The sequence below is a fragment of the Gopherus evgoodei genome, chromosome 1 (genome assembly GCF_007399415.2).
Source record: "Gopherus evgoodei ecotype Sinaloan lineage chromosome 1, rGopEvg1_v1.p, whole genome shotgun sequence".
NCBI classification, from domain to species: domain Eukaryota; kingdom Metazoa; phylum Chordata; order Testudines; family Testudinidae; genus Gopherus; species Gopherus evgoodei.
In genome coordinates, this window is record NC_044322.1 from 297,998,506 (window position 1) to 298,024,447 (window position 25,942).

The 25,942-nt window shown below is 41.6% G+C and overlaps 1 protein-coding gene across 1 annotated transcript in view; it reads right to left on the minus strand.

Annotated features, from left to right (window-relative positions):
• The window catches only part of TPH2 (tryptophan hydroxylase 2), a 77,493-nt gene that overhangs the window by 16,832 nt on the left and 34,719 nt on the right, over positions 1-25,942 (minus strand). The window contains exon 8 of the mRNA XM_030554095.1: positions 23,414-23,540. Within this exon, the coding sequence (XP_030409955.1) occupies positions 23,414-23,540 (127 nt within the window). The remainder of the gene's footprint in view (positions 1-23,413; positions 23,541-25,942) is intronic.

The following is a 25,942-nucleotide window of genomic DNA, read 5'->3' on the forward strand; positions in this document are numbered from 1 at the left end:
GTCAAATTCCAAATGAAATGTATGGTTGGTTTTTCCCAAACTGTTTCTTCCATACTAATATTTACCTAGCTACTCATTAATATCAAATCTTTTATTTTCTTTTTCCTCATATAAAAGTTGAGGAAGGACCACTAATTTGTTTACTACAGCACTATGCAAAAATATAAGGTAGATTTCAATGAAAACGTGCACCTATGGAGTGAATCAAAGCCCATTAAAATCAATGAGAGTTTTTCCATTGACTTCAGAGGGGAATTTATCAGGTACCACTGTAACAGCCAAGAGGCACTGAAAAATCACAAAAAGAAAGCCTGGTTACAGCACAAGAGAGTAAATCAAGAAATCTAGATTCTATTTCCAGCTTTGTCTTTGGCTTGTGCGGACACTCAGTTGCGGACAGATTTTCAAAGTTAGACACAAGCAGCTAACATGCACTAGTAGATGAATGCCAAGTCAATTGTTTAGATAAGGTGGATGAGGTAATATCTGTTATTGGACCAACTTCTGTTGGGGAGAGAGAGAGAGAGAAGCTTTCCAGCTACACAGAGCTCTTCCTCTGATCTAGACTAGACACTCAGAGTGTCACAGCTAAATACAAGATTGAACAGATAGTTTAGCGTAAGTATCTAACACATATTCTAAGGCAGTGGTTCTCAAACGAGGGAAGGGTGGCCAGCATGTCCCTCAGCCCATGCTGCTTCCTGCAGCCCCCATTGGCCTGGAGCGGCGAACGGTGGCCAGTGAGCGCAGCATTCGACCGAACCTGCGGACTTGACAGATAAATAAACCGGTTCGGCCTGCCAGGGGCTTTCCCTGCACAAGAGGCAGCCCTAGTTTGAGATCCACTGTTCTAAGGCACCATTTAAGGTGAAGTGGCTCGTTAACACCCCTGTGCTCAGAGGACAAAAAGGCAGGGTGCGGGGTTAGTGGGTTACAGAGTGTTGTAATAAGCCATAAATCTAGTATCTTTATTAAGAGTTATGAATTTAAGCTCCCAGGCTCGTCTCTTGAAACTGTTGTGCAGATTTCCTTCAAGTCAATTGATTCACATATAGATGCCCATAGGCAACATGAACACCAGACTGTAAGCTCTTTGGGGCATTGACTGTCTCTTACTATGTATTTGCACAGCACCAAGCACAGTCTCCTTTGCTGGTGTCTCTGGGTGCTACCATAATATAAATAAATACTTGAATTGTTCACACAAATTGAAATCATAAGTTGGGTGCAGGCAAATGTGTATGCAAAATCTAGCCCTTGATCTCACTTGTTGTTCCCCCGTTTATAAAATGGAGATAATATTTTCCTTTCTGACAGGGATGTTTAGAGATGTAATTAACCCATATTTATTTGTAAAGCTATTTGAGATCCCTGCGTGGCAGGTGCATAGAACTGCAAAAAGTATTATCGTTATTATAAAAGGAATAACTTTTATGAGCATGCACATGCTGAAAACACAGATTTTTGTTAGAACAGCAGTCTTTGGAAAGCCTGTATTCTCTGTGTAACTTATTTAAATCAAACATATCTAAAGTGACCAGATGGTAAAATATAATGTGTGTCTGCCTCCTACTAATTTATGGCAATGTTACACATTAAGAAAAACCCTTTAAATGAAAAGCTGATGTTGGGATACATTTGCCATATGCAATGGCTACAATATATCAATATAGATCTTTTAAGAGGTCTCTGCTTTGTTAAGTAAGAAAATGAGATAGCTCACACAATGCTGCCATCTTCAGATCATTAGTCAGCAGTACATCATTATCACCACTACCGAAGATCCAGTGCATTATTATAATCTGTCATCTTGCAGGCTTTGAACAACTGTTCTACCAAGTCTACAGATAATGAAGTATATTGATAAAGAAGCTAAACATTAGTCATATAGGGCCACATATTAAAAAACAGAGGCATAATATATGTGCACAATTGCATATCTACAGCTGTATGGTTAACTGCCATGACTGCACAAATGGTATAAATGCAAATGCTGTTTGAGTTATTGAATGAACAAAAAATTTCCTGCTGTGCAAAATCATTCAATTTGCACATGCGGGCATGGTATTTGCAGGCACAAATGTGAGCATGCAGGCTTTGGTTCTCTGGTTTCAAAGAGACGGCCTACAATTTCTCCAGTCAATCCAAAACACTGCAGCTACATTCATCTTCCTGCCCCGCTGCCCCAACCACGTCAATCCTTCCTCAAGCTCCTCCATGAGCTTCTGGTTTCCCTCTACATCAAGGTCAGCCTCACCTTTGAAGAGCTCATTTGTTCAGCTTCAGCCTAAATCTTGGCTCGAGAGACTCTCCCTCTTGTGCCCTATGCTGTTGCACACTCCCTTCTACTTAACTATCCTTGTTACACTCCCATTTCCAGGCCTTCCCCCCACCCCAAGCCTCTTTGCCTGGAATAGCCTGGCTTAGTTCTTTCTACATGACCAGTGACGTCACACCTCTAATTCCTGCCTCAAAACACTCACTCGCTTTCTGTTTGCTTTCTACCACCCAATCTCCATTGTGGGGCTCCTGCTCCCACTGTCACCTGTTATAATTTACAATGAAAGGAAATGCAAATACATTAAAACTGTAAACAGGTATTTAAAATATTGCAACTCAAAAAATGCACTAAATAAAACATCAGCTTCCATGTAAACAATGCACCCTTTCAATATCCCTTTCCCCCTTCTCTTCAGTTGTCTCTTATCCTTCCCTTCCAAAAAAAGATTAATACTATATAATAGGAGTAAAGATCAAATGCCTCCATTCAACAGCATTGCAGGATATGTTTACTATAGCAATTTTAAATATTAACGTTACACAATGTTCTACAGCAGCTCTTAGTGATCACAGGGATAGATGCTCTCTAATAGGGATCTGATCTAGCTCTCATTGAAATAATCGGAAACACTGCCATTGACTTCAGTGAGAGCTGGAACAAGTCCTGGAATGCAAGATAGGCAGGCGGGGAGTTTATTCTATTAGAGCACTGTGATTGTGGTTTCCTGGAGGAATGATCAATGCAAACAGCAGGCCACAGGAGCAGTAGGACGATTCTCAGAAGCAGAAAGTTTATCCTTCTGCATTCCCAGGCTAGTCCTTGAAAAACCTTTGATTGAAATTCCACTTTTGACCAAAATCAGCAAAGTAAGAAGATGAAGCAAAGGGTCAAAATCTAAAGGGTTTAAAAGAAATGAGAAAACAAAAGAGGCAGAGGTGGTGTTCAAGGCTGCGCCTGCAGCTCCAATATAGAGCAGATCTACAGGTCAGCATGGATTTATTTTTAGATTAGATTATTTATTTTGGTACATTTGGCTTAAGAATATGGAAGAGCATTTACAGGAGTGCACACGAAAGTGTAAGGCCTCAGAGACTGGCACCCTCTGTTTACTGACAGGACAGGTACAGCAGCAAAGCAAGATTTGGCAAAACTTCCAGCCAGTATACCTCAGAGCTTGTTGTAGAGGTACCTATCTCTGCAGAGGTCAAAGGGTAAGTTCATTAGCCATACACAATATTTTGCCTTGCTACTTAGGCTGCCAACGAACATGCCAATTAGAGCTAGTCAAAAAAGATTTTTCATTAAAATGGAAATGGAAGCTTTTCAAAGGCAAAAATGGGGGTTGGATGCCCAATTCCCATTGACTTTCCATGGGAGTGGGGCACCTAACTGGTCTTCATACCTTTGAAAACTCCTCTTACAACATTTCAGTGTCCCATTCCCACCATGCCCAGTGCCATACTGGTTATGTGCTGATGGATCTCCCTCTGCTGGGACCCTGGTCTGAGGCCACCAATTCATTTCATTTCACATAGCCAGCTGATGTGTGATCAGAAGGTAATGGCCTTCAAATCACTATTTCAGCTGCTGACTTCAGGGCCACCCGGTGGGGGGACGCAAGTGGGGCAATTTGCCCCAGGCCCCACGAGCCCTGGCCCGGCAGCATTTTGGCGGCGGGAGGGCCCCTTCAGTTGCTCCGGGTCTTCGGCAGTATTTTGGTGGCAGGGGGGCCTTTCAGTGCTGCCAAAGACACAGAGTGACTGAACGGCCCCCCCGCTGCCGAAATGCCACTGAAGACCCAGACTGCTGCCAGGTGAATACAAGCACCGCAGCTCCCCCGCTTTGCTCCAGGCCCCCCAATCCTCTAGGCGGCCCTGGCTGACTTATGTGAAAATCTCTTTATCCTATTCTATCTAACCACTTCAGAAACTGATGTGAAACAATTTTCCACATTGTGCATGACATTTGATTTTAGCACTCCCCAAAAATGCCTATTCAGGAATTATTTAAGATGATGTGCACACTGACCCATGTCAGTAACTTTATACACATGTTTAGGTTGCATTTAAGACAAATTATTCATGTGTATAACTGTTTGCGGGATGAGGGCCTAGGAAGCTTCTTTCTTGTGTTGGTTCTTCCACTTGATTAGCTTCATGAGAGGGTATTTTAACACACAACTCTTAACTCAGAACATCTGATATATCCCAAAACATGTAAAGGAAAATTCTTGCCTTCTTCACAGAAGGAGGAGGAAAGCTTTGATTTTTTTAACTCTAAAACTGCTGATTTGAGGGCTGCACGGCTCAGAGAATTGGTAAATAGTTATATGCAATGGGGAAACTTACAAAAATCTCTTCAGTGCAGTCTAAGCCTGGAAGTTGTAGAAAATTTAATACCTGAACAATTTGCCTACAAATATTGCTGGAATTTCAAACACATTTTAATTCAGGCATGTTTGTGACCCTTTCCTGTTGGCTTTCTGGCATGAATGTTTGCAAAAATCTATTGTTTATCTCAAAGGCTTGAATGTTCACCAAAAATCAATTGTGAATTGCACATTTGATTGAAATATTCTAAATTTGTGAAATTCACAGTGTTAGTTACATACAATAAGTCATCTTTTGTAGGAAAGAGATATAATATGTGACTTAAGTAACCAATATAGCACAAGTGTTGGAATTTGAATATCAAGCAGTCAAGTCTCCTTGGCAGCATTTTATATAGGAAAAATCTTTGCTTAGAAATTCATGCATAATTTTGAACAAATAAATCAAAGATTTGTTGATGAGCTTATGAATAGTTCACAAACAGAATGAGAGGCAAAATTCAATGAATAAATGATTTGTTATGGATTATTTGCTCACTTCTGCTAAAAAAGAGTGACCCTATTCATAGCCTACAGCATTTCTAAATAAGAAAACTAAGCTCACTCTAATTTGTCAGACTAGTCTTCACTGACGCATATTGTATAGCTCACTACCTTGACGTGCATTTGGGCTCATTGAGTTGAAGTGTCCTTCATGGCTTCCAAAGAATATCTGTATAACACTATTCTGTTTTTCTTCATCAGCCTACTGCTTTGCATTCACATCTTTTTCTGACTTAGTATTTGGAAGTAGGGTGAACAGATGTCCCAATTTTATAGGGACAGTCCTGATTTTGGGGTCTTTCTTATATACACTCCTATTACCTCCCACCCCGTCCCAATTTCACGCTTGCTGTCTGGTCAGCCTATTTGGAAGAGTCTGTCTATACACAGAATCTTGAACATGTATGGCACTTGTTCATTGGTGCATTGTGGGATAGAAATAATGCAGCACACAGTACTTACAGTCGTTGCACTTCTGTTTGCAGACATCCAGACTTTGATACAGCGTATCACTTCATGCAAATTCCTGATTCTGAGTTTGAAGGGGTCATACTCAGTGACAATATGAACATTGCTGTCTATGCTGACCCAAAGGTAGGGCGGTTATTTAGCTGCCACACCTTACTGACTGGCTGCCAGAATGACTGTCCCCCCCGCTGAACTTCTTCTCCCCATAATGCCTTCCTAGACATGGTGCTCCTGGATATCTCAGCGTGCAAAGGAGGAATAAAACAGAGCCACATAGAAGGCATAGAAGCCTCTGGAGGCAACACAGGCAAAGCTGTCATCATAACCAAAGTAAGTATATGACTTCTTAGATTTTGAACTGTGCTTGCAGTCCAGTGCACTGACCATTTTTGCTTTTCAGAATCTTAGAAATACCATGTTTCTTTTCCAGTCAAACATTTGGCATCACTATGCAGTTTCCTGGGTTCTGCATTAAAATTAGTTCACTGCTGTCTTCAACTGTGTCCTCCAAACTTTTCCAGGATAGCTCTGTCCATCCAAGATCCTTCTGTGTCATGGCTTGATCTTACACAGTGCAGGTTAAGAGTATTGTAATTAAAAGGACAAGATTTGAAAAGTGATGACCAGGACAGGGAACACAGTGGGATCCAGTCCTGCACTGATGAAACCATCACTGCTAATTTACTCCTCTCTAGAAGAAAGAATAAAGCTAAAGAGAGGAGCACATAGAGAAACATTTCATTTACATACTGGAGGGTTGCAGTGAAGTCCACATCTTCTCAGACATATCCATTCTCCACCCACACACTGACCTCCTACTTTGCTCTATTGAGCATAAAGGGAGGTGTGCAAATGGGTTCAGATTTACTTCTGTTCAGCACCAGGGCTGGATTAAGACATTGATTCTACAGCACTACAGCCCCTCCCTAGGGCCTCAACTCCTGATCATGTTGCTACATCCAAATCTCAGCTCTCTCTTTTTTAAAAAGTTCCTAGCCCCAAATAACTGTGAAGAAAAGCTTGAAAAATTAAACCAAGCAAAGCTGCCACTGCAGCATCTGCCTGAGTCTACAGCCAGCCAGAAACACAAGCTCGGAGAGGTGTGAGCTGAACCATACAGCTCAATGGAATGTTAGCTCTAAGATGTACAGGTGACAGCAGCGGAGGGGTCAGAAGAGGAGTTTGTAGCCCAGCCATGCAGATACACCCCAGCGCCTGGAGTAGGTACCAGGGGATCACCCTACTGCCATCCTTGCCTCTTGGGAATCGTGTGGGGGAGGGAAAGAGAATGAATCCCTTCTACCACCCCTGCTGATTCTGAAGGGTCCTTACTGCCATTTCTTGGGGGAGAGGGGAGAAGCAGCTCCATGCTGCTGTCCTGGCCTCTCTGGAAGGAAAGGGAAGGGCCATAGGGTAGGTGCCATGGGAGGCCCCATACGTTGGTGTGCCTAAGACCCCAAATGATTTTAAATCAGTCCTGTTCAGCACAGAGAACTACATCTTGTGTCTCCACCTCACCACCATTCTCTCTTCACTGCAGTGCAACAGATTGAAGATGCAGAATTAAGACCCTCTGTAATTAGCCATTAGGTATTTTAATATAATAGGGTTCCGCCAGTTAATTCAGTGGTTACTATGTCCCTGGCTAAAGAAATGGCTTTGGCATTAATTTAAGACAGTAGGATTACTACCATGCTAACAGGAAATGCCCTCAAATGATTTCAAAGCTGAGATTTGGATGTAGCAACATAATCAGGAGCTGAGGCCCTAAGGAAGGGCTGTAATGCTGTAAAATTGATGTCTTAATCCAGCCCTAATGCTGAGCAGAAATAAATCTGAACCCTTTTGCACACCTCCCTTTATGCTCAATAGAGCAAAGTAGGAGAAGGTCAGTGTGTGGATGGAGAATGGATATGTCTGAGAAGATGTGGACTTCACTGCAACCCTCCAGTATGAAATGAAATGCTCAGGCCAGCATTCAGTATTGTTTCCAATGTCACCCAGGAGACTCGGAAGAGCCCACACCCTCACCAGTCTGTTACCCTGAGCTGGAGTTAGAGTATCACAGAATAGTAAGGAAAAGAACCTCACATTTCTTCATCCTAATTAACTGGCAGGTCTGCCGCACAATGTAAGGACAAGTTGATAAGACCACTGAAAATCTCCTATGAGCTGCTGCTTAGAGCATCTGTTAAAAGTGCCGCACTTAAGCCCAAAGACTTTGCTCTTCCTGGCTTCACTTCCCTGTCATTTGACTCTTATCTACAGCAGCTCCCAAGACTTGGGGCTTGAGGTTTATTAATTTTTATGGCATTAAGATTGAATGATGTATAATAATGAGCAGCATTCTTTCCAATTTACTTTACAATGTGTCACATGAATTCATATCCAAGGTTCTCTACAGGAGCTGGAACATGTGCTCATTTGTTTTTCATGCCCTTGCTTCAGCTTTGGCTGATGTAGCTCTTGCTGTTCACTCAAGGCAGAATCAGGCTTTTCGACATCCTCTCTGGGACTCCAAGAGATGGGATCCTCTGAACGTCAGGCTAAAACAAGTTAGCTAGGTAAACACGTGTCATCTCTATTCTCTCACAGCCTATGCTGCCTGGCATGCCAGAGTTGATATAGTATCAACCTTTGCAGTGCAGAGGCTAGATTCAGTGAATGTTTTTAGGGCTCCGACATGCCTCTTTTCAAGGACTGTAAGCTGCCACTGTTTTGAATGGTGACTTGACATGACAACAAAAACCTCCATAGCAAAAGCATTCGTAACTGAATATAGTCTAATCCCAGAGTGGGACCTCAGGAGTGCCTCTCAATGTTCGGATTCATACTGCAGCATGGCACAGCTTGAAACACACAGCAGAGAGCTGTGGACTCTGATGTCAATGGGATTGCACCAGTCTAAGTGAGATCAGAATCTGAAACATACACATGCTAAGATTAGAAAAGTGGAGAGGTCACTTCGCAGTCATTGCCTGCTGGGATTTCTCCTGTTTTCTAAGGGGTTATGTAGCATAATGGCTCAGGAGATGGTGACCCCAATCCTGAGCTGCATTTTTCAGACAGTGCAGCTACACAGGCACAATCTGAGGGTGGGCACAGATGACTTTAAGTTGCCTTTTGTGTCTCCTGGATTCTGGGCCACTTTCCCCTCAACCCCATGCAACTGCAGGGGTGCTGAATTATGGATGCTTCCTGCAGTTACCTGTAGGCCCCCCCCAGCTGTCCAAAATAGTACAGCACGCACTGGCCACCCCCCCTAACACTCCTTCATACACCCTAAGATGGGGGCTGTGAGGAGGCACTGTAGGGCTGCTCCACCTGCCCTAGATCACCAAAGAAGTCCCTAAATGCCAAGGAGCCATTCTGGCCTCTTTACATTGCAGGAGTGTCATAAAGGAGCAACAGCAGGGGAGAGAATTGAGGTTAAGGTTTCCCCTAGTCTCCTTGGAAGGAGATTCCATAGCCCAGCCTGTGTCACCATTAGGAAGATTTTAGGGTCACAAGAAGCAAAGTCACAGCTACCAAAGGAAACTGGCAGAACCTCCTTATCAAGCAGCAGGTATCGATTTAGTGCAGTGGTTCTCAAACTTCTGTACCGGTGGCCCCTTTCACACAGCAGCCTATATATGTGACACACCCTGCCCTTATAAATTAAAACCATTTTTTAAATATTTAACACTATTATAAATGCTGGAGGCAAAGCGGGGTTTGCGGGTGGAGACTGACAACTTGCAACCCCCACATAATAGCCTTGCGACTCCCTAAGGGGTCACAACCCCCAGTTTGAGAACCCCTGATTTAGTGGGCCTAGTGAAGACACACTAGACTAACAGCAGAGCGCTCTCTGATCAACCCCAGTACTCCAGCTCTCTGATAAGAGTAAAGGAAGTCAACCGGAGACCATCTCCTGTCAACAGAGCACAGTGATTCAGAAAGTTCTCTTCACTACTGGTGTAAGTTGACCTAACCTATGTCAACTCCAGCTATTATTTAAATAAGCAACTCTCCTTACTTTGAACCTGTGACCATCACTCCGATCCCTGTTTTTCGATAGTTGTCCCCTGTATTCATTTGGTTCCTGGGTCCAGTGGTCCCCTCCAGCTAGGCTGGGGGAGGGGCCTTTAGAAGTGGGCAGGAACCTCCCAGGTTTTCCAATTTAAAAAAAAAATAAAATCCTCCAGCTATGTTATGGCATAGTATAACTTAGGTCAACTTACCCCAGTAGCGAGGAGAGCTTTCTGAAATCACTGGCCTATGTCAGCCCAAAGACAAAATTATTTCTGGCTGTAGGGCTCTTTAAAAATGACGCTTGGCTAATGTACAGCCAGAGTCCAAGCCTCTCCCTGCTGTTATTTCAGGGGATGCATGTGATTATCCCCCGATGTCATTCCCTAAGGCAGACTGTGCCCCACCTAACTGCCAGACCAATTACCACCCACAGCAATTGCACTCTAGGGAACAGTGTCAGGAGAGTTACTGAGCCTGCTGAGTGCATCCCCTCACATATTAGCTGTGGGTTAATGGGATTCATGAACATCTGGCTTGGTCAGCCAAGAAAAACCTAATTTATCTGCTAATGAGGAGAAGCCACCTCCTTAGAACTGTGAGCAGCCTCTATGGACTGTGGAGTCTGGGAGGATCATGGAATTTTTGCAGGCTCTGCAGCTGTGGACGTAAAAACCAGGCAGAAGATAGCGTGAAAGGTACCCTTGTTTACTGTGTTGGTCTATCAAACCTCTCTGGGTTGTGTGTCTCATTTCAGGGAAAAATATTTAATATTTTTGGTGGTAATTTTCCTTTTCTAAATTAAAAACCTCAGTTTACAAAAAAGATTATTAAATTTCCTAAGTATCAGAGGGTTAGCCGTGTTAGTCTGGAACTGTAAAAGCAGCAAAGAATCCTGTGGCACCTTATAGACTAACAGATGTTTTGGAGCATGAGCTTTCATGGGTGAATACCCACTTCATCAGATGACATGCACATGTATTCACCCACGAAAGCTCATGCTCCAAAACATCTGTTAGTCTATAAGGTGCCACAGTATTCTTTGCTGGTTTTACAGTTCCTAATACATTTAAATAAATAAATAATTCCTGCACGAATTAGCCATTTTAAAAATTTAAATTTAAAAAAAATCATATTAATCTACTGTATCTATTTACTAAGAGCTAATTCAAGAGCCAGACAGTACCTCCTTGTTTTTTTAAAATCTCATATTCCGAAGAGTTTTACTGTTGTAGTTAAACTTGGAAACTCAGTGTTCTTTTTACCATTTTAATGTGAATGTATGTGGACCCTAGAGACCTTCTGTAGCTCTTGATGTATGTGTCTAACCTGCTTTGAGAGAAAAAAAATGGAAGATATCAGTTCAAAGGTATCAGTTTCTAGTTGAAGAACAGACCAAGGGAAAATAGTAACTTGGGGAATTTTAAGTGTCTATTAATTATGTTGCTAAAAAGGTATACCCAAACAAATTTTTTTTACAGCCCCTAACAAACAAAAAAAACACAGTACATTGAGCATCTCCCAGCATGCTTTTCAGCAGTAAGCGCATATAAGAAAAATCTGTCATAAATACAGATTAGATGGGTGAGTCACCACTGAGTTTCCTGCCAGAAGTTTGTAAACATATCATAGATCTGAATATACTCAACAAAGTGGAAGAAAGTTATACTGAGCAAGTGCTTGCCATTACAAAGATCAGAGTAATTCAATGTGTTGCCAAAACGGCCTGAACAATATACAGTACCTAGGATCTAGTAAGCTACCCACACGAAAATCACACTGATGTCATCACTAATCATCAGACATAGAGGTAGATAAGATCTGTCCTATAATTTGCCCAAACTAACTGCAAAAGTATAACAAGTTGGATATAAACTGCAAACCCCCAAAGTTGAAAGTTTAAGTGTAGGAAAATATTAAGAGGTGAGAAAATGGCTAATTAGTTAAAAACCATAATGATATAGAGCAGGCCTGAACAACATGCGGCCCGTGAAGGGGATTCAAAAGGCTCTGAGCTGCCCGCAGCCATGGGGAGCCCAGAGCCCTTTAAATCCCAGCCACGGCCAGGATTCAAAGGGCTCTCCGCTGCCCACAGAGATTCTTGGCCACGGCTGCTGGCAACCCAGAGCCCTTTGAATCCCGACCATGGCTCCAGCGGATGGGCTGGGATTTAAAGGGCTCGGGCTCCCCTCAGCGGCAGGAGCTCTGGGCCTGTTAAATCCCTGCCCTAGCCCCGCAAAGCTCCGGGTTCCTCCAGCCATGGGAGTCCCGGGCCCTTTAATTTGCCTGAGGGGTCCCAGCCACCTCTTCAGCTGGGAGCCCCTGGTTGATTTAAAATCAAGTATCACCTTCCCACCTCCAACCTTCCTTTTTGGCCCACACCTGTTTTGGTGGGGTGGTTCTGGGGAAGGAGGGTGTGTTTCTTTACAGCTGGGCAGTGCTGGGGCAGGGTGTTTCCACGGGGCAGGGAGGTCCTGGGGTGGGGGGTTCCGTGAGGCTGGGAGGTTTCGGCCCTCAGCTGTTTTCTTTGGAGTAATGTGGCCCTCACCGCTTTATGAGTTGTGCAGGCCTGATAGAGTTATTAGTGAATATAATCTTACTGGATGCCACAAAGATGCATTACAGCCAGTTATGCCTACAGAGCAGTGTGCTAAGACCTGCTGGTTGCATCAATTTAATTAGTGATATAATGGATTTCTTTTGTCCCAGATATTCATAGAAGTTTGCTTTTACTCTCACAGACTCTGCTGAATTAATATTAACTGAAGCTGACTAATAACAGCAGAATCAAGCAGCAAGGAAGGAAAGAGTGGTGGGTGGATAAGAATGATGGGAGAGAGAAAGAAGTGAAGGAGGGTAAATCATGCATTGGCTAGAAAAAGAGAGAAAGATTTGCACTAAACACCACTTCTCTATATGCAGTTCATTCATTGCAGAAACCCACATGCCTATAAAGCAACTTAATAATGCAGGGTCAAATTCCATCCTCATATACATGTATGGAATCACACTGACTGTTATGGGGCTGCACACATAGAAGTGTAAACAGAATTTGGTACAGAGATCCAAACCCATTGAAGTCAAAATGCCCATTAATTTATACAGGGGCAGAATTGGACCTGCTAAGTGTGGTAGATCACCTAAAAAGATCTCAACTAACAATCTGGAAGAGCACATTTCATCCAGCACTTTGGTGCCATTTGATACTAAGATAACAGACATTAGAACCAGTTCAAAAGCTGTAGCGCTAAGTAGTTAAGTATCAGGCACAGTCAGCTCCTAACAAATATCAACCATATTTTGTTTAACTTTTTTATTTTATCTACACATGCAAAGATGATGTCCAGCAACATACTGGGTGAAAGAATCAGTCTGGTACATTAATTTTGTTGTGCCCAATCCAACTAGACACTGGTTAAACAAATGCACAATTGTGAATACTAAACTGAGCACTTTTTCCTTTCAGCAATAAGATAAAACTCCTACTTACACAGCTGTAGAAACATGGATTTTCAGAATCTTTCCACAAAAAGATGTGTCCACTAAAATGAGCACAAATGACACTATGATTATTTCTTTTGGGAGCAACTACTTACTGAAAGATTCCATGTAACTAACGTGTTGTTTGCAGACTTTTCCTTTACTCACTATTGACTCAGTCTATACCTTAGAAAAAGTTGGAACAGAAATTTTGGCACTGCTCTATGGATGAGCAGACCAGGCCCAGTAGCTATGTATGAAAGGGTTTTATTTCCCAGGTGAGGCACAGACTTCCTCCTGATTGGCTGGAGTGGAACATTGAGAGGCACATCTTTTGTTTAGGCAATCTTTTTATAGTGTATATACACAAGCACAGAAAAAGTAGGGTCGGATCTGTTGTTGATAGAGTTAATAAATGTTGCAGTGTTAACAGTAACTGCTCTCTCCCTAATCTCCAATTTTGCCTTATACCTACACACTGCTGCAGGCAGACCTCAATTATTTGCACTAATGACTCCGGCTAACGACTGTTGCAAGTAACTGAATCTTGCAGATTTAGCAAGTATACAAACACGATAAAAAAACAAGTATGCTGCATCACAAGATGTACTTTGCTCACGTACTATGAGTTGAACCTACGGATGTCAAAGTAATTTTTAATATCCTGGTAAATGTACTATAGTATATGTTACAAAAATAAAGTCTTAGTGACTTAGACATCCACAGTACTGATTTGAACATGCACAATGCTGAGACTAAATGCAAAATTTAAACAATTAGCCGTGTGAACATGTATTACATTTTCACAGAGCTCTCTCTACATGTATGTGAAGGACAAGAAGAGTTAAACATCCTCCTCCTCATCAGGCCCAAGAAGAAATATTTCTCTGCTCTCCCAGCAGCAGACGGGCATAAGAATCTAGATAAAATCTAGCAGAAGCTGAAAAATTCAGAAGTGATTCTTGTTGACGGGGTGTGTGTGGTGGTGGTGGTGGGGTGTTGTAAAGAAGAACTAGCCAGCCCAATACTCATTCCCTCAGTTGAGGGTCTATCAATTATTTCATATCTTAAATTCTTACTAGAATCCTCTTTGCTTCTGGACTACAAGAGAGCTGTTTTGACTGGATGATAGTCATAGATTAGCCAATAGACAGCCTTTCCTTTAGATACAGGCCAGTTGTGCCTCTGTTAGCTCAACACCAGATGACTGTAATACATTCTCCATAGAGAAGGAAGCTACAGCCAATGCAGTGCACCCTAACTAGAATAGGTGAGATCAGCATTATGCACTGGTTGTCTCTTCACTTCGGGGTCAAACTCAAGGAATTCACTGTGGTATATAACAGTACCCCAGTGCTTGCTTTAATGGATATGGTTTACTCAAAAACCTATTACTCCATGGCATGGCACATGAACTTTGCAGAAACTCTCAGAAGTCAGTCCTAAGGGTGAGCTCAGGAAGACAGGGGGAGGGGTTCCACCTCTGAAAAAATCACTCCTGACAGAAATCCATCTGACCCTGAAACTGACCACATTCAGACAACCTGGTAAAATGAGCTTTGCTTTGTTCAGGCCTTCCACTAATGGCCTGTGTAGATGTGCTGACTTACCCCTGCGGCACCTCCTGCTGGTGACTTCTGGGATTTAGCTTGGTTCCAGCTCCAGAGCACCCTCTGCAGGCCGGTGATCCACCTGTCCTCTGGCCCCTGGGTCCCTCCCTGGACCCGGTGCCCTTTTACCTGGGGTGCTTAGGTTTTCCACTCCCCAGGGAACCCTCCACCCACTATCCCCACCTCACCTCAGTATACAGCTACTGCCAGTCATCATCTAGCCCCCATGCCATGCAGTATCAGCCTACTCTTCACTGGCAAGGTTGGGTTTGGATCTGCTGCCTTGTCCTACTCCTGGGCTGCCTTCTGCAACCCCCAGTACCTTTTAGCCCAATGCTAGGCCACAGCCTTGGGCTTTCCAGGCTGGAGCTCCCCAACTCCTCTGCCTTTCCCAAGCCTTGCTCCACCCAGGTACTCTTTGTCTCGCTCCCTGCAGCCAGACCCATTTCCCTCTACAAGCAGAGAGGGACTCACTGTTTGCCCCTGGCTTCTCTGCCTTTATAGGGCCAGCTGAGTCTGTTTGGGGCATGGCCCCAGCTGCAGCCACTTCCCCCAATCAGCCCAGCCTAAAAGCTGCTTTCTCCAGCCACAGCCCCTCCCAGGGCTGTTTTTAACCCTTCACAGCAGAAGCAGGGGTCCACCCTACTACAGCCTGATATGTGTGTAAGATGTGGAGTATATGTCCCCTGCATTTGGGGAGCCTCCACTCATTTAAATTATATGAAGTCTACCCAGCTCATATGGTGATGTCTGCAATGAACAAATAACGTTGCAAAAATCTCCCTTTCTAAAACTGTGCAAGAAGGGGCATCCTGGTCTAGTGCCCAGAGCACTGGGCTGGGCTCTAGAGCACTTGGGTTCTAATCTCAACTCTGCCACTGACTTTCTGTGTGACCTCAACCTTCTTTGTGCCCATTTCCCTTCCCACACTTTACTATCTAGACTGTTCAAGACAAGGCCGGTCTATTACTATGAGTTTATACAGTACCTAGCACAATGGGGTCCCAATCTCTCTTGGAGCCTCTAATTGCTACTGTAATACTACTACTAATAATAAGGCAGAGGCATGGAAGAGATCAGGCGCAAGTGCAATTTTTAACTGTAAGGGTCAAACTCCACTCTGATATTCTCTTGTGGTTCCCACTAACTTCAATCGCATGGATATGTGCGGCTCACAGAACTAGGAAAGAATTTAACTCTGATGAATGTAGTAGAGTGTTTTAAATTTCTGCCACGGTGGAATCTTCATTTCAGCCTTGCAGTCAATAAATATATATATAATTTTAGAAACAGCAACAGATTTAGAACCCTTCAATTAATAAAACAGTTAAACAATGTTTCCTTTATGGAAGCCACTAACCCTCTAACTTATGTGATTTTTGTGTTTAGAGCCTGGAATTTCAATAGAGACTTGTGCAATTGCTGTTCATCAGTGGCTCTTGCTGTGTGCCCTTCTTTCTACAGAATTCTATAGAGTTTACAAAAGACACCATTCCTGTTCTTTGTTAGCATGATTCCTGCTCTTTACACCTAAAAAGAAAATAAGCAAACAAAACCAAACCAAAAATACTCTATCAAAATACATTAGCCCCCTTTTACCTAATCTGAACTTCAGTCTACATCAGCTAACCAATGCTGAAGTGGCAGATGTTCATTATTTATGTGCACCCCTAAATTCTACAAATTCTCACAGAGCTATTTTGTTAGAGTATCTTTTTTTTTTATTACCATTCTGGCAGAGCACAAACTCACTGTATTAGCTACTGAACTGTCAGCAAGGACTGTGATTGCAAAATCTGTACTTTCTTAATTATAAGAATGTTTCTCCTGAAAATAAGTAGCCATAATATTGAAATGTTTTGTCAAATCCACACCATTCTCTTATTATCTTGTAATGTCAAAATATATTACTTTTGAGATTGTAAATTTGTACTTCCAGTTCAATAATTCACTGGACAGTTATTATTTGACAAATTATTTTATTTTTGAAAAAATTTATTTCAGAACTATAAACACTGTCTAGACTATTATTACAATACACTGCTAAGTTTCTGTTTAGCCTGTACATTTTCAGGCTTTTATGTTTTTTCTGCATTAACTATTTAGGGTCTGGTTTTCATAAACAGCATCTCATTTTTGCAGGAGCAATTTTATATCTACAATGACATCCCAAATTGTGACCCACAACTAATTTTCAAGTAGTCCTCTTATACATGTACCTACCTGATTACAATGCCAAATCAATGCCTTCATCTTACAGTTGGATCCCTGCAATACCTACAGGAATTTGACTTCGGGCCTGGGGCCTAAGGAGCTAAACGTATAAATGATCTCATGCACAGGATCAATCTATAACCTCTGTAATTATTTGTGGGTGCAGAATTGTGCCTGAAAACTGGAGGCCCATTCAGTCTTTAGGCTATCAGTTTGAACAATTGCTTAAGCACTTCACAGAAATCTTTACTGCTTAACTTCAAAATAATAAATAACCTTCTATTCCTTCTTTTACCTTTGAATGATATTTTAGAAAGCACAAATGCTTTATTTCCACATGCAAAGGTTGTCCGGCTAGGACTGACCTACTTAGTTTATAAACTACCTAAGCAGGAACCTTGTCTTTTTAAGCGTTTTGCAAAACACATTTACTCTGCACCCTATAAATAATAAAAACAGCAGCAGCAATGGTCCAATTCTCCACCCAATTGCAAGGCTTGGCACTGGTGATTTCTCCACATGTTGAATAATTTCTCCATCTCTACCACAGAGCAGAAGTCCCTGCGGCTGCCCTGAAGCTACAGGAACCCATTCCACAGGGATCAGTGACTGACAGAGCCACACAGCAATTGATCCACCAGGCTTGCCTCCTGCAGAGCATCCAGAAGCCATTTCTTCCCTTTCTAGCAGAACCACTCCAGTTCCACTGCACCGGGGGCCCTCTGTAGCCAGAGAAGAGAGCAGGATTTGGCTTTTTGAGATTATGGGATACCCCATTTCTAAACTCGATACGAGTAAAAAAAAAATCTGGCTTGAACCCTCAACACCATTCGTGATCAAAACCCAAAACTCACTCTCTTGTTTGCAGTCTTAGGCCTTGTCTACACTACAGAGTTGCAGCGCTGGTGAGGGGGTTACAGCGCTGCAACTTAGGATGTGTACACACTTGCACAGCACGGCCAGCGCTGCAACTCCCTGTTTGCAGCGCTGGCTGTACACCCGGTTGAGCCTCGGGTGTAGAGGATCCAGCGCTGGTGATCCAGCACTGGCCAGCAAGTGTAGACACCCACCAGCGTTTTTATTGACCTCCGTGGCATAAGCAGGCATCCCAGCATACCTTAGAAGCCTCTCTGGTAATCATGCAAACTCCACTGCCCTAGGCTCACCTGACCCCTCCTTTAAATGTCCCGGGAATTTTAAAAATCCCCTTCCTGTTTGCTCAGCCAGGTGTGGAGTGCAATTAAGCAATCAATCACTCTTGTATCTTTCACTCTCCTTTCTTTTCCTAATTCTAAATGCACAATACTTCCTAATCAAAGCCCATCACTATATCCTGCTCTTTTCCATAATGCGGAATTTAGCAGGCTGGGCTTCCCAAAATTTTCTTTGAAGTGCAACATCTCTACCACTTGCAATGAGAGTACCTTTGGTGTTCTTGCAATAATATATTTTCTAGTGTCTTGGTATGATTTTCTTAAATAACTGCCTCAGGATTAATTGCTTTTGACTCACAGATACTAAGCATTTGTTTCTCTGTCCATGTGTCTCTGAACTAGCATCCTTGATAAAGCATTGTAAGGATTATAGCAATATTCTAATAATGCAAAATTGATTCCTTGAATCCACCAGGTCTTTTTCATTTAGACTAGTTTTTTTCTACTAGCTTATTTGCCTGTGCATACTTTAGGAAGGACTTTACATGATGTGCTGCAACTGCTTTAGCTAAGAGGCTTGCTGAAATAAGCCACCTGCAAATATTTTTAACTCAACTGGAAGGCCAAAATGAGAAAAACTGCACATTGCAATGTGCTATTAGATTGCTACTCGATGTGCTGTGCAACAGCTCACTTTAGAAAACAAGAGTAGTAACCCAGTAATAAGAGGTTATCTTTCTCTTTTAATTCAAAGAGATCTATGTCATCCTTGGAATGACTGAGAATCTCATGTGGTTTCAGGAGTTCTTTTGTATTCCATTTCTTGTATCTATTGCAGATTTTGCATTTGGATACATTTCCAAATAAATCCAGTTGGAAGCATTTATGCCTGTCCAGAACAGAGTAGCTCAGATGTGTTCTTGCACTTCTCAGTCAGACAGGCATTGTGGATCATGCTTAGAATTTTCAGCCTCATGCTGCGTAGTATGACACAATGTCCTATGCAATGTGTGGCAGTTTCCTCTCTGCTGTCCTAATAAGTTTTTATCATTGGAGGTGCTTGGACCTTTCCTTTCGTCCAAGTATCTAGAATCATGCTCTTTAGCCTTTATCAAGTTGGCTCATTATGGGTTTCTCATCTGAGCCTGTCAAATTTTGTTTGGCAGAGGAGTAGAGTTTGAGTCATATTTACTTCAAACTCTTCTTGCAACTCCTAGTTTCACTATTTATAGATGTTCTTGGAAGAAAGATCTCTAAGAAACAACTTCACTTATTCATTGTGTTGTACATTTTTACTGTGCTCATCCCTGGCAATACATGTTAAGAGTAGCTTGCTTTCATTGATCAGTGGAGTTTTTTGAAGGCTACAGCAGTCCCATAGGCCTTTGGGAATTTTAGTTAATTGAATTAATTGTTTCATAATGAAAGACTGCTGCCCAGCTTTTAACCCTCTCTTACAACTCAGAGTGAATGAGGATCCTTCAAAATTGAGGTTATGTGCCAGCTCTGCCTATAGGCAGACAAACTGCCGGCAGACACTATGCAAGCCTACTGAAAGAGCAGTTACGAGGCAACCCAGTCCTTATCTGCAACAGCCCCATTTTTTTGTTCTGGTTATCTCCTTAGCTGATACAGTGGGCAATTGTCCTGAATTAGGTGTCTGCTCTTCAGTCTGGAAAAAGAACTAGGATGAATCCAACAAATTCAAATAATGTAGATCTTCAATGAGGAAAAGCAAATGGACTAACCCAATGGATCACTTAGTCTATCCTTACTTAGAGATTTCTGAATGGTCATTTTTAATATGCATATATGCAGTATTTTGTATATACACATGTATATAACACACATATATAGACAAATAATATAGTCTGCTTTAAAACGGCAAGCTTGAAATTAATTCAGGAAACCTCCTCATATTAAATTCCTCCAGTTTCAGAAGCAATTCACTGCAGAAGTTTTCTGTACATAGATCAGCAAAAATATAAAAAAATAAATTGCTTGGTTTTCACTATGCTCTACTATCAAAATGTCAAAATAAATATTGCAGAGGAAGAAGGAAAGGTGACACAGATTTTCACCTCTGGAGACTTCAAGGTTTAAATGCAACTTCAAGAATGAGACAACAGGAAAGAGTTTAATGGTGTCACTTAGTCTCTAATGGCCATGCCCTTAACTAGACAGATTTGTTGACAAATCTAGGGAAAAGAGGCGGCAATATCTGTATGCACTATGCTTGCTTTGGAGTACTAACAGTTAACACTTTCCATCCAAAATAGTGTGTGTGTGTGTGTGTGTGTGTGTGTGTGTGTGTGTGTGTGTGTGTGCGCACACACACACTCTCCATCTATATCTATATATAAATAAAAGTAAAATTAGGTCAGCAAATTAGAAACATGAAGCCATAGTATTCCAAGCAGTAAAACAGTCTGTTTTAGTGGTTTGTATTTTTACGTTGCTTTATGTGTTAGCAACTTGCTTTCTACACTGCTTCTCTCTCTCTCTTTGTGGAAAATTTATTGGTTTCCTCCCTTCCAAAAACTTCTTAAAAAGAGAAAATCTACTCTGAAAAATTACTGTAATAATGACCTTGTGGGCCCCTTTTGATATTTATTTTCTCTCAAGGATCCATAACACAAATATGCTCAGCTTACAAATAAAGAGGCTTTTTCTAGCAGCCAAAGCTTCAAATACCAGCTGAGAGTAGGATGACCAGATAGCAAATGTGAAAAATTGGGACGAGGGTGGGGGGCATAATAGGAGCCTACATAAGAAAAAAAAAATCAAAAATCAGGATTGTCCCTATAATAGCACGACATCTGGTCACCCTAGCTGAGAGTTAAGCTGAGTTCTTGCTTTCTCATGCAGCACCACCACTAATAGAGGTTCAACAAAGAAACCATTTTCACACTGACACCTATAAAATATCAGTCTTTAAAATATGCTCTCAATAACACCAGTGCAGTGTCACTGCCTTTAATGGGCACACATGGGTAAGTAACTAACTGGAACTTAGTGAACAATTCTGTTGATGTACAAGGAATAGAATCCCACTCACATTCTCTCAGCTGTGTTAGCGCTGCAGGACGAATGGGAGTGAAAATAAATAAATAAAAATCAATAAAGTTATTTTTGCCTGTAATACACACAGAATGATCTGCTGAGTAAGAAGGTGCCATTTTTATACAGTTGCTTTTCAGAACAGAACCTCACTTTAAGTTCATGGAAACACCTATTAGAAAATCGCCTGTAGTAAACTTTCCCATTTCTGGTCTGAATTCCTGAGTTTTTTCCTTTCTTCCTAAAGCCATTCTCCTTCTCCGCGATGTCTCAGCTGTTAATCTCATTATCTTTTGAAAAAGGTCATGATAAGGGTTTACTTGCTTCATTCAGCATGTTACTCCAGGCACATTAGTATGCATGCTCTAGGTCAGTTTATCTTCTTTCAGTATTTACTTTGAAGCTGCCTAGCTGGAATCTGATTTTGTTTTCTGTCTTAGATCTTTGGCTGATATTTTGCAGCTCACTTTGTTTTCATATGTTTAACCAAGGATGGAAATGAGACAGAATGTTGCTGTAAAAGTCAATCAATAGCAACTCGGATGTGATTTAATGGATAGAAATAAAGCTGTTCCCTTTGCCTCCCCATGCTGACTGCTGAGAAGTGGTAGAAGGCCCTATTCTTTCCACCTACCCTCATGTAGACTCCCCACATTCTGATCCTACACATTATTAATGTGTGTGTGAAAGATTTTTCCCTGTATGGGAGATGACAAGGCAAATTTTAGGAGCTGCAGAAAGAGTGTGGTATTGGTCTTCTTGTTGTCATATCCTCCTACTGTTTCCCACCACATCCATACAGATGCGACTACTTGATTGTGGCACTATGGCAGGTCACTGGAAGAGCATTCATACTCAAGCAGCTGGTATCAGAAGAAATGGTTCATATTTTGAGGCTCTCTGCTACAGTATTAGGTACTGGGGCCAGAGATGTAGCCCCACTTGATGATCAAGTCTCTAGAGTGACCAAGTCTAGTGTGGAGTTGATTAAGGCAACACCATATAATCCAGGAGTGATCTGCACTGGGTGATATGCGCTCAACTGGTGGAAGATGGAGCACATCATCTGCAGGTTCGTTCTTTATTCTTGTTTGCCATAACTGAGTCCTTGGTGACAATTGTAGGGGTTTAATGATAGCAAGAAAACTTTGTTGTGATTTCAGTCGACTCAATACTGGTGTTATATCATACTACCACTTTCCCATTTCTTATTACTGTGATGCTACAAAACAAAGGAAGACATAAATGATGAGAACTTGCATCCAAGCCTGGACACCAAGAGTCCTCCTTGAGATTAGTGCTATCTGTTCTCTCCATAAACATTGAAGGACTGACAGCTTCTAAAGAGGCAATGATTGCTAAATGGTATTGGTGATTCACTAGACGCTCTTCCCTCTCACGTGTCATCTTTCACAACAGGATTAAAGTCAAGGTACAGATCTTTTGTGGCCACTAAAATCTCATTACATATCTCACAGGAATGGGGGTGTTATTTCCAGTTGCCTGGCTAAATTCTAACTTGAGCATTTACCTTCTGCCTATTTAAAGTTCTCTTGTAGGTTCAACTGCATATGGAATTTTTAGATACTGAAAATATTCATGTTTGTTGAGTTATCTGAAGAACATGGTTTACAAAATTATTTAAAATATTTGTTTTACAAGGATAAAAAATGAAGGGTACAATAAATTAAAACCAAACTATAAAATGGATCAAAGCATCTTGTTATTAGAGTGCCCTAGGGGGAGTATCAGCAAAATACATTCATTCTAAATTCATTAGTCCATCATATACTATATTATATTGCACACCTTCAAAACAGATCAGAAAGAGGGAGACAGACAGTGGTACCACTAAGGGTCACATCAGCTCCCCTATATATACACATGGCTCCCATTTAGGAGAAGTTGGAGCTGCATGCACATACAAAGACGACATTTTCCCTAAAAATGTCTTAGTTGCTTTGTTTCCAGAACCTGGAACAGGAATAAGCAACATTAACTAAACCCTGAGCTTAGGTGGTACAATGGAGAAATATCAGAGTGTTACAAAGCATCCAGTGACCATATGCTTGTTCACACTCCTATTAAAAGACAATGGAAAAAATCAATGACTTCAATAGGAGCCATATAAGGCCTTGTAATTGTAATAGCACAGTAGTCATCTGAAAACTGAAGAATACATTTTAGAAGCCATTAGACAACTCTTCACTTTGGTAACCAAAGAGAAACATGAGTCAGGGAAAAGATGCAACTATCGACTCACAGTAGCTAGTTTCTGAACTTCTTCATCAGATGCTCCCAGTGAGGCTAGTCCTATTTCTTGTGAAAACTGGGCAAACTTGGGATCAGCAAGTAGAGGCACATGCCCCAGGAGTTCATGGCACGTATCTCTGACAGGAATTAGAAGGAGAAGAGAATGTTACACGTATAGAAATAGCATTAGCTAATATATTATCACTGAAAGCAGTTTGATACAAGCCATTCGATACATGTTACTGCCCCTCAAACCTATATGTACCATTAATATTCTTACAATTAAATATTTCTATTGCAGTACCAACACACTCAAATGTATACAACTCTATATAGATGAAGGTATTTGCTTTTACAAATAAATAGATTAAGTTATTCATTATACTACCATTGCACCTCGGAGCCCCTGTCATGGACCAGGTCCCCATTGTGCTAGGCGCTGTACAAACATAGAGAAAAGATGTCCCCCACCCCAGAGAGCTTACAATCTAAGTGTGGATTATCTCCATTTGCCCCTTAACCTCACCAATCACTACCAAGTTGTCAGTAAGCATCTGAGCACTGTGTAACTCGGCCAAGAGGGCAGCAAAGACCTAACTGCCCAAAAGAAGAGAAAATCAAGCCCACCCACTGATACAATTTTCACCAATTCTGCCCACGTGGAGTGAACCCGGCACTACAAAAAAAAAAAAAAAAAAAAAAAAAGTCTCAACTCTCTTGGATTCAGCTCTTGAGCTTTGTGTTTTGTTATTTGGGGTTGAAAAATATGGTTGTGAAATTGTCCGGTTTCTGTTTGGATCCTCTTGCTGTGCACAAGTGATTGAACACACACACACACACACACACACGCTCTCTCTTTCTTTCTCTGAGATCCCATATTGAAATTTAGACCATAAAACATCATGGGCCAGATTCATGGCCCGCTTTGTGCCACTAGTGGTATAAACCTATCTCCCCTGCCCCCCATCCCTAGGGAATCTTCAGGCGGTACAGAACTGCCATCACAACTCCTATAGCACATCCTGTCTCTGCTGCAGCACAGGAGGTCCCTGCACCTAGATGATCCTTAGCTGCTGAAATAGCTTCAGGCTGCTCTGTTTTGTGATGGGAGGTGTACTGGCACTGGGTTGACTCCAGGATTAGGGGCTTAAATTCACTTTTGCACCTTCCTTCAGTTTTGCACTAAACACAGCTTAGCCAAAGTAGAAAATCTAGCCTGTTTCAAAAAGGCTTGATGTCTGCTCAGCCATGGATCTTTTGCAGTCCACAACTGGAGGAACAATGTTAGTCACCACATAACCCAATAACATATCCACAAATAAAGAGAGTATGCACAGCATCTAAAAAAGCTCTTATACTGAACATTCTCAGATCTGTGTATCTGTTTCCAAAAAATAATGGACCTGGTAGTAAAGTTCAACTTAAAATCTAAATCAGACATTTCCTTTCCTTTTGTCTCTTTAAAGATGTTTCTTTTTTTTTATTGTAGCTGTAAACAAATGTTTTAAAGGCAGTGAGAGAACATCAGGTTTTTGCTTTCTATCTGAAATCATCCCATTTGTCTTTCATAAGGTATGTTTTGTGCTAAATGACACAATCTGACATTTCAGATAAATCACAAAAAGAAAAAACTCCTCTCTATTTAATTTAAAGGCTCCTATTCGTAAGCACTATTCTTGACCAAGATGTATGTGCTGTCTGTCCCAAGGTAGAAAGTAGTTCCTGTTTTCACACAAAATAATGTTAACATTTTTGTTATTCTCTCCCCTCCACCACAAGAGTTCATTGATTCAGTTGCATTTTCTGGCCTGTTATCCCAGATATCCTCAGTCACAACAGCATAACTCAGTATTGGCTGGACAAGCTGTATTCACACTGTCCCACTCACTACTGCTCCTAGTGAGTCAAGCCTAGGTCACTAATTATATAATGCTATGCACGTACATGACTGGCTAATTATATGATACAAAAGAATTAGAATTCCACTTTCCTTATGTCTATTTTATTTGTATACGCTTTCCTATGACAACATGGAAATATGCCCTGGGTATTACGAATATAGTTGCAGCCTTAAGACCCAACATTCATAGCCTGGTCTGAGCATTCACTGCTTGGAAAACCAGACTGGTGATGTCTCCTGGCCAACTGAACAATGTTCCAGATTCTCCTCCAGCACTGAGTATTGCCTTGAAATGTTACTTTCTTCTAAGCACTATAGAAGAAATTAGCAAACTGGGGAGCTGAACATGAACACAATAACTCCAGCACCCTGATTGTGAACTGAGCTGCTTTCTAGATTACCACCATGTCAGGGGATCTCTATGCAGGGAACCTGGATACACTCAGTTCACAATGACAGCCCACTATTTCTGCTCTACAAATACAAAACACATATGCAAAAACAACAAGGAGTCTGGTGGCACCTTAAAAACTAACAGATTTATTTGGGCATAAGCTTTCGTGGGTAAAAAACCTCACTTCTTCAGATGCATGGAGTGAAAGTTACAGATGCAGGCATTATATAATGACACATGAAGAG